This window comes from Antechinus flavipes, chromosome 2, assembly GCF_016432865.1.
Source record: "Antechinus flavipes isolate AdamAnt ecotype Samford, QLD, Australia chromosome 2, AdamAnt_v2, whole genome shotgun sequence".
NCBI classification, from domain to species: domain Eukaryota; kingdom Metazoa; phylum Chordata; class Mammalia; order Dasyuromorphia; family Dasyuridae; genus Antechinus; species Antechinus flavipes.
In genome coordinates, this window is record NC_067399.1 from 647,150,697 (window position 1) to 647,160,943 (window position 10,247).

The 10,247-nt window shown below is 38.0% G+C and overlaps 1 protein-coding gene across 1 annotated transcript; it reads right to left on the reverse strand.

Annotated features, from left to right (window-relative positions):
• Positions 1-841: 841 nt before the first annotated feature.
• On the reverse strand, positions 842-5,159 carry MSMB (microseminoprotein beta). Its single transcript, XM_051974010.1, has 4 exons — positions 5,054-5,159; positions 3,295-3,388; positions 2,366-2,468; positions 842-1,254 (listed from the first exon to the last, which is right to left on the reverse strand). The coding sequence occupies exons 1-4, from the start codon at positions 5,054-5,056 to the stop codon at positions 1,125-1,127; spliced, it is 330 nt and encodes a 109-aa protein (XP_051829970.1). The 5' UTR covers positions 5,057-5,159; the 3' UTR covers positions 842-1,124.
• Between the last annotated feature and the right edge of the window lie 5,088 nt (positions 5,160-10,247).

Genomic DNA, 10,247 nt, shown 5'->3' on the forward strand with positions numbered 1-10,247 from the left:
TTGTTACCTGTTGTTGTTACCCTATCTTCTCAGAAAGTGTTTTTCTATAAGCTGATAATACTACTGGTTGATCGATATTGGAGGACACACAAGATAGGGGCTCATGAATAATAATAGAAACTACTACTCTTTAAACAACTCTGGGAACTTTAGGGAAGAACTGATGTTTTTTTCCTCTGGAACACAAGTTACAGTGCCAAGTGAGTTTGGAGAGTGAGCCCCAGAGGGAATGCTCTAGATTTTTGCCTTTCTTTCTGTTCCCAAAACTTTGGGCAGTACCTTGCCCTTAATAAGTGCTTATTGATTGATTGATTGATAGTAAGTACTTAAGAAATGGTATTGATTGATTATTGAAAGAGGATTTGATCTGAAGTTCTTTGAATCTAAATATATCACATTTTATATAATATTACATTCTCTTGGTAGAAATCTTACAGAAACTTTCCCTGATGCAAGGCTGCCCTAAGCTTAGAGTGGGAAGGAAAATACACTCTCATTCAATTATTACTTCAAGGATATCAATGAAATGCTTACACTACCCATCTGTTGTCTCTCATTCTCTCTATTATGACCCTATATATCCCTTTTCTCTCCTACATATGCTTGATGTATTTTATGATGCTGCTCAACTGAATGTTATCATCCCTGGTAAATATGCTGCCTTGCATCTGTTAAGTATCTTTCCATTGTTAATTGGGTTATTTCTTCCAGGAATGAGGTGCCAGGATTCTTAAACATAGACGTGAGAGGTGAGTAGAAGCAAAAAACCATAGCGTGTTTGAGCCCCAAAGACCCCACTGATAAATACTGAATTTCTTTAAAAGAAAAAAGAACAGATCCATTTCATGCTATAGGACAATATATTTTCTTGGAGTATTCATTAGACAGCAGGTTACAAGAGGCATGAAGATCTCAGAGGCCAGAGAACTGGTACCTTATCATTTAAATAGAACTGGCATTTTGTCATTTAAATCAGCATGTTACTTACTTAAATCACAATGCTTTCAATAAAATGAAGATCTGAGGTCTGAATTCCAAGGAAAGAACCATTGATTCAAGAGTGAATGAGTTCCACTGGGATGCAATGACTTTGGTAGAAACTTTGTGGGAAGAAGGCAGAGCTGTTATTTCATATAAGCTTTGACTTCACAGGCTTTTGAGGGATTGGCTTTCTCTACAACGTGGTAACTACAGGACTCCTTATGGAAAATTTTCTGGCACTTGATTTGGTTATATCCCACAGGAGTTTTTATCCTGTTGAAAGAAAATTGGGCAAAGATTAAGGTGATACTTGGGAATGAATGAATAATTTATTAACACACCCTTATTCCAGAGAGCCTCTGATCTTGACCTCTCTGTCTTCCCTAACCACCTAATGAGCCATCTCAATCCACCCACAGTATGCTAGTCAGCATGCACTAAAACTCAGAGTCACATAGCTAAAAAGTTTCTGACCTTGAATTTAAATAGAAAAGAATAACAGATCCTAGATTTCAAACTGGAAGGTACCTTAGAAATCATCAAAGTTAAACCCCTCTTTCTTTTTTAATAGATGAGGAAACTGAGGCTGAGACTGGTCCAGTGAATTGTTTAGGGTCACATAGACAATCAGGTTATGAGCTGAGATTTTAATGTAAAAATATCCTAGATCCTAGATTTCAAACTCAAAGGTATTTTAGTAGTCATCAAGGAAAATTCCCTCTGTCGAAATCCTTTCTTTTTCTTTTAATGGTTGAGGAAATAGAGCTTTACAAAAATCAAATTTCTTGCCTAGTATTACAGAAAGGCAGCATGTATATGTTTGAGGAAGGTTTTTAACTCAGATCTTATCAACACCAATTTCAAGTCTCCATGCAATGTTTCCACTGCAGAGATTAAAGTCTTGCTTTACTTTTTCTTGATTGGATCACATCCAGAATATCGTGTTCAGTTCAGGGAGTGACCTTTCAAGAAGGAAAGGTTCCTTCATTTGGGGCATATGCACAGGGTAACAAAAATGAAGAGAAATAGGATTATAAAAGATTATATAAGAATCATAGACTGAAGAAGGGAAACTTCTATCATGGTGAACAGGGTATATTCTTGCTCAGGTTGCTTGGTCTCAGGGAGAAGAATTGAGAGCTGTAGATGGAGACTGAGAAGAGCGTGCTTTTAAGTGCAATGAAAGCTTCCTAACCATGAGAAGTGTCCACCAGGGGAAGGAGCTGCCCTCACTAATGGCCATTAAACAAAGGCCCAACGACCACTTCTTAAATAGGTATTTCTGATTTCCAGATCAGTTCTATACCATTGTCTTTAAGGTCCTTTCTGGATCAGAGATTCTTTCATTTCACTGCTTTCTATTAAGAGCTATCCTTGAACTTACATGCTGCAGCAATTTGTTCCTTTTGAAGTACAGCTACATTTGTGACAACCATCTTTCCATTTACTATTGAAGTCATGGATTTTGCCATTGAAATCCTTGCAACCTAAGACAGAACATATGAAAATCTTCTGTTAAATTGCAATTGATGCCTCTAGGAAAGATTTTATCATGTCCAGAAGGCCACCTGGAATGGTACCGCACTAAATCATTCTAACAATGGAAAATTTGGAGCAATTTTTAAGATCTCCAAAGGAGGTGCAACAATTTCCCTTGTTAACCTCTCCCAATGTTTAGCAAGCCATTCAATCAAGAGCAGCTTTTAAATCATCCTCTAAGCCTTCCTAGTGATAATTGGAAATGCCTAATATGTTATTTTGGAAGATATGTATTAGCAGTGATTTTTTTCTTTTTTTTTTTCATCTTAATTTTCTTTCTGTGATTAATTTGAACTTTATAGTTGCAAGTTTTTGCATACAGTAGATATTTAATAGATGCTTGTTGCATGGAATGATTCTGTAAGTGCTTGAGAAACAGAGGAGCCTATTGCTTTGCTCAGCATCACAAAGCTGATTAAGTATCAGAAGTGGGGTTTAAATCCAGATCTTCTTCATTTCAATCCTAACTCTCTAACCACTGATTCATGCTCCCCTTAGAAACATCATATGGAGAACATTAAGTAATTAAATACTGCTCCTTAATTCATGGAGATGGTGGGGAAAGCCGAGTGTATTTTTAGACAGCTACCTATTTTTTCCATCTCAGGCACATCTTTAGATTAAATCCACTTTTCCTGCCTTTTGCCCATATGCCCATCCCATGAATCTTGGCTCTAATGAACACAGATCATTCAAGTTTGCCCCAGACTCTTTTCTTTCTAAACAAATCATCTTGTCCCTAGAATCAGAAAAAAGTTGTAAACTAAGATTTACCGTGTGATTTATTATCCAAGGGCAAAAAAGAGCACTGAGCATCACATAATGTCACAAAGATAGCCAAAGCAAGGAGGACACGTAGCATTGTATTCTATTTTTAAAAAGAAAAGATTAACATTAAAGGAGAGTTAGGAGGGCAAATGGCTAGAATTTTTTTTTAAGTTTTATAGCTAATCTCCCATTTTGTTCCACTATTTCTGCCCAATATACAGTTCCTCTTCCCAATAATAGACCCTTCCTTTGTAATAACAGTGTCTAGAGAGGTCATAAAGGATAAAGTACTATACATGGAGTGAGGAAGACTTGAGTCCAAACTGACCTCAGACACTGCTATGTGGCCATAGGCAAGTCAGCCTGTTTCAGTTTTCTCATCAGCAAAATGGGGACAATGATAGCTTCCTACATTGTTGTGAAGATCAAATGCAAGAATATTGCAAAAGCCAAACCAACACAGTTAAACAATTAGGTCTCATAGGAGTCCAGAATCATAGATTTAAAGTTAAAAAAAGAATTTAAAGATCATTAATTGTAGCACCCTCGTTTTACAGATGGGGGAACTGAATCCTTGACAAGACCCTAACAAGATTCTGCCTTCTTCAGAGTTTCCCAACTAGTGATAGATACATGGTTAAAGCCTTCATCATACTGATTCCAAATATCCACTGTGTATATCCATAAAGGCACCTCTGTATATTTTACTTTCTGTGTCCATAGACACTCACTTTTCTGAAAAGTGGAGACAAATAATTTGTGGCCAGACTCAAGTCACTTTTTTACTCTAACTGCCTCAGTTTCCTGCATTGTAAAATGGAGATAATAACACCTACTTCCCAAGGTAGTTGTGAGATAAAATTTGTAAAACACTTAGTACAATGCCTAGCATATAATAGATATAAAATAAATGCTAGCTATTATTGCTTCATATATCATACTGCATAATAGCATGTGAATGTTATTATTATTATCAATAAATACATTTTGTCTTCTATTCTTTGGAAACAAAATTGGTCACTGCATTTTGTCTGAGTTCAGAAGACAAGGTTTTTTCTTTCCATGTATATCATTATACTTCTTATATTTCCTGAGCCTGCTTTCTTCACTCTGTATCAGTTCATTCAGATCATCTCATATTTCTCTGGTTTCTTTATATTTCCATTCTTTTCATATGCTATCATTTGTTAAGCCAGATTCAAGATTCTGAATTCTTGAATCAGGGACAAATTCATTAGTAAGGGGAAGAGGTTTGGGAGAGAAGTGGAGAAAGAAATAGGGGATGATGATGTTGGCACAAAGTACTGCCTGACTGTAGGTACAATCATGTTGAGAGAAGGGATAGTCTGTTTCCCAGGAATAGGACATAATGACAACAGAATTTATGGAGGCAATTGACATGTTACAATTGAGATATAAAAAAAATATATATCTATGATTTAATGGACAATGGAGGCTCCAGGGAAGAAACTGTCTCTACTAAGGCTGAGAACTGGCTTGTGCTCCTTTTAGCCTAGCAAGCTAAGTGAAAGACAACTAGGATATATGAGAGATAAAATTTGAACCCTGAGCTTCCTGATTTGTAGGTCTGTTTTCTCTCTACTATATCATAGAGGGATTCTTTTCTACAGGGAGCCCATGAGAAAATTTGCCAACCAATCCCACTGAGGACTTGACAATTTTCAGGAGAAACCCCAATCCCTACCTCATAAAAACCCAATAATTATATCTCTATTTCCCTTCAAAGATGACCCCTGTTACTTACCATTGTGACTTAGAAGTCTCTCTCTTCCAATGAACTGTTGCTCCTGAAGGAAACCAGGTCACAGCTTTTATATATATATATCTATATATAGGTAGTAGAAGGAGATTACAATGATTTTGCAATAATAGCCAAGAGGAAGTAGAACACGTCAAAAAAAATTGACAAATAGAATTATAAAAACAGAGGGCAGGCTGCCAACTGGAATGATTGGTACAATATGAATTATTAGCTTTATGTTGCATTAGATCTTTATTGTACTTAAGTAACCCTGCCCAATACCTGCAAGAATATTAAAATATAAAAATCATCATATTGGATCAAAGAGATAGTCTCATATGGTGCAGAATGCTGACTCTGTCAATGCCATGAAAGAATGTTTTGGGAAAACTTGGTTTCCTCCATGATATTTCTCTCCATAAGTTAGGGACAACTTCTCAAACATTCTGTATTTCTCCATAATAATCTACCATCGGTTCCGGGGAAAAGATTCCTTAGATCCAGTTTCTCACCTCTTGCCTTCCAGCTTTTAAATGAGGTTCTTGTTCTCCACTAATGCATGAAATACTCTCCCTTCTCAAGGGATCTCACCTTGATCTCTGGAAATCCCTTCCTTATTTCACGTCTCAGAAGTGTCCCTTTCATCCAGAAACATTTCATGATTCCCTTTTATATTTAGTAGGGATATATCTATTTTGTACATATTCTGTATTTCTCTTAATAAAATATGAATGTCTTGAAGGGAGTAACTTTTGTCTCACGTTAAGTTACAGCTACTTTTAAGGCAGTTAAAGTGCTTAGTCTGGAAAATCTGAGTTCAAGTTTGATCTCAGACAAATGATGTGTGACCCTGGCCAAATCACCTAACTTAAGTTTGGGTTTTCCCCAACTCTAAAGTAAGGTTAATAATTGTACCTTCCTTATGAGATTATTATAAGGATAAAGTGAGATGTTAATTAAAAGTGTTTAATAGCACATCATTACTGTCACATAGCAGTTCCCATAAAAATGCTTATTTCCTTCCTCATCCCTTGCTTCCCTGTAGGACAATTCATTAAGAGCAGGGCTCAGTAGGAATGTGGCCAGGACCGAAAGTATTTATAACAGCAAGAGGTGCCGACATGGCTTTGGTTGGGTCACCACAGTTGGGTTCCCAAGGCAGCAGGTGGGAAAGTGGGCACTTCAGAGGAAGGAGGATGCAGAGAGAGGCTGTGATCTTGGATGCAGGCAGAGACAAGCACCATTTGGGTCACAGGTTACCTTAGGGTGAGCTTGCCCATGCCCATTTCACCTAGAAATATTCTGTCTGTTTGCCAACTCTATATTTAGCAGGCTGTTCTGCCACCACTGTACTGGTGACTGACTTTTATATTTATCTCTATTATTTATAATTTCTTAAATCTAGATTATCAATGAAACAATAAATCCAATGCTGCTTTATACTTTTTGCGATTTCCAAAGTGCATTACTATTGGCTACTGCAGTAGAAAACTGGGCTGATATCCATAGCATCAGGGTCGACAGTGACCTCAATCTTCCTTTCCTGGGTTTCAGCTAAGTTCAGAGTCATTCATGTTATTGTGAGAAAATACCAGGAAGGAAAGATCACAATTCGAGGAGTTTTTTACCCACAAGTAAGACTGTAGGAATCCCTCACTCTTCAATCTCTTAGATCTACTTTAGGGCTCCAGCAATGAATCCTATATCACCTGGGTGACTGTCTTTATAGCTGATTGTTGTTGCTGGGCTAATGCAACGGGGCCTGAGTGGAAGACATTCCCCCCTACCCCCACCCCCACCCCAGGAGCTCTCATTCAATGGGTACACTGGACTGAGACCTACCTTCTCAATAATAAGAACACTGTGACTAGGAAAGTTTGCTAACCTTATACACCTGGATTAGTTGAAGTTTGCTAACCTCATATTCCTAACTCTTAAGTGTAGTCAACCAAAGCAATTGTTGGGACATAGAATCTTCCCAGATCAATCAGTGTCAAACATGGAGTCCCTTTTGCCAGCTAGAAACCAGCAATAGGCCAAACACTCACTGGATTTCTTGAGATCTGCGTGGTAAAGGGATGTAAAGGACCCACTGAAGGAATTGGTGGTATTAAATCTGAAGAGGAAGGAAGGAATGGTACTTCATGTATGTGAATATGATGCCATAAGGAAGAAGGACTGGATTTTTTCTGCTTATCTCCACTCACCAGAAATAGGAGCTGTGAGCAGTAGATTCAGAGAGGCAGAGTTAGGCTCAACAAAAGTAAACTTGACTAATACTTTGGGTTCTGTCAATTTGAAATGGGATCCTTGGAGACCGGAGGTAAGAGAGAAGATATTTAAACTCATTCCGTTCAGGAACAGATGGTAGAGGATAGCTTCTGAGGTCCCTTTCACCTCAGTGACTTCAAATACCCTCCAACTTTAAAGCTGGGTTGTCTGAAAAATGAGAGCAGAGGAATCTTTTTCTACTAATTCATCTTTTAAATTGATTTTTTTTCTCTTTTTAACCTGAGTAAATTCATCATTTTTCAGAGATACCATTTTAGACTTCTCTAGTGTGTTAAATATATGACTTTAAATGCACAAGTCAGATAGATACTTTTCTATCTAATAAATCTAGATCTCCCTTTCTGAGGCACTTTAACTTTAGGGTAAGCCTGCTGATGGTTTCATGAGAACAACCAGTTCTCTTGATATGCTGAATACTCACTCACACTCATAAGATTTCTGACTCATTCCCTCTCTCAGCAAATATTTATTGAGTGCCTATATGGATGTTTTCCCATTAGGCATGCTATTCTTTTATCACTGTACTGGTGACTGACTTTTATATTTATTCTCTATTATTTATAATTTCTTAAGTGTAAAAATCTATCATATCAATAATAAATCCAATGCTGCTTTATACTTTTTGTGATTTCCAAAGTACAAATGTTCACAATGGAAATTAGCAATCAGCTCTTAGGAGCTGGTTCAAACTGACTCTAACACACCTTTACCTCCATGACCCAGTGAGGCATTAGAGTTACCTTTCTGTAGAGACCCTCCCTTAGTCAATAAAACTCTAGTGAGTCTCGTCCATGGATCTAGCTAGAATTGCGTTAAAATCGAATATGGGAAAGGGGACAGGGACTGATTTTATTGATAAGGGGAGCTCTTCTGTAAGGACTTTCTCTTTATCAGGCAGGTCAGCCCCTATATATAGTCTTTTTTTAAAAATTAAAGCTTTTTATTTATAAAACATATGCACAGATAATTTTCAACATTTACCCTTGCAAAACCTTGTGTTCCAAAATTTTCCCCCCCGTCCCTCCATCCCCTCCTCTAGATGGCAAATAATCCAACATATCCTATATATCTTACATATAGTCTTAATTTAATAAAGTGCCTAGAATGCTGACAGATTGCAAAGCCATTATGTCTTAGACCAGGACCCAGAGAATGAAGGATGTAGCATTATTAGATATGGTCCCTACTGACTTTCTAGGGAGAGAAACAAGAATCATTATTACATTTGTCTATTCATAATTGCAAGGTACTTGAGCCAGGTCTCAAGCACTGGGCCAAGATTTAATAAGATGTCATATCCAGTCACATCATTTCCTTTGTATAGCATTCCTAGCCTGGTGTGGCAGGGAAATATGGCAGACCCAGTGCATCTGGATTTCAGGAACAATCTGACAAAATCTATTAGATTTACAATATATTAAAAAATAGATAAAGATAGCCTCAGGTCTATGGGGCAGACTACAAGTTTTGTAGATGTTCAAGAAAAAGGGAGCTCAGTAAAAGAAGGTGCAGTTAAAGGCAGATTGATGGACAAGAAAATGGGGCCTTGAAAATTGGGTAGAATGAACTTGGCAGAGGAGAAAATGACAGCATTCCATTCAAGAACAAGGCAGGAGCGGACAAAAATAGGCTTGACTATGTTTTGGGTGAGGCAGAGAAGAAATCAGTCTATGTCAGAGGGTAAATGTTGGGAATTAAAACGAAATAAACTGGAAAGGGCAGAGTAGAGCTAAACTCTCCAGGGTCTAGAAAGGCAGGCAGAGGCATTTGGATTTTATGTTTAGACTTCAAAGGAAAGTTAGCGAAGCTTGCTGAGCAGAGTACTGTCATGATGAAAGATGAGGCATAAGGTGAATCTAGTAAGTAAGAGTGATTGGGGGACGTAGAAAGTGAAGGTAAGGGGAATGGGTAGTGGCTATTGAGATCATGCAGGTACACGTAGAAGTAAGGAAACCAATAGAATGCATCATTGAAGTCAGAAATCTGCTCCTGCAAAGCTGCATAATAAAGCAGAGACTCAGAAGATGCGCTGATACCTTCCCTCTATCACCTCTTAACCTTATTCCTAGGTTTATTTGCCAGCCAATCAGGGAGCATTATGGGAGATGATGTTGCCCCAATTTCCACACAGCTGCTATGGGATAAAGTTAGATAGTTCCCCACAGAAGACTTTTGTGAATAGAAATGAGGGAAGTCATGAGTTTCATACCAGTAGAAGTGTTCATTAGGAGGCTGGACAGTCATTTGCCTAGGATGTTGCAGAGGCCATTCTTGAATGAGATTAGAAGTTGAACCTGATAATATCCAGGGATTCTTTCCATCTCTAGCTCTAAATACCACTTTGCTGAGTGGTCAGATGGAAATGATGAAGGGGAGGAGAAAGTAGAAAAGGACCAATCACCATGGATGAAGTTGAAAAGAAATACTTTAGGCTGAATGTCAGGAAACCCTCATAGTAATTAGAGCTGTCCAGAAGTGAAAGAGGCTGCCAGAATAGGTGGTATGGTCAGGACAGGTTGAAGGTCATCAAGGAGAGCCTGGACTTTCACTTGCTGGTTTGTTGCAGTGAGAATCCCTTCTTTTATGTAGGAGATTGCCTAGTCCTTGAAGTCACTTCCAACTTCCATGGAATTCTCTCCTTCTTCATTTAAACAACTACCATCCCAATCTGGGTCCTGCTTACCTTTCATCTGGTTTATTACTTACCTCTAATTACCTCTAATCTCTCTATCTACTGTGGTTTTAATATTAATGCCAAAAAAAAAATAGCCTTTCTAAGGAGACTTTCAGAAACCTGCAATTAGCCTCCCTTTCCCAAGATTAAAACAAGCTTCCTGGCATGTTGGGCTCACCACATCCTGCCACTTTCTTAGATTCTGCCACACAGGACTGGCCCTGCCCTGGT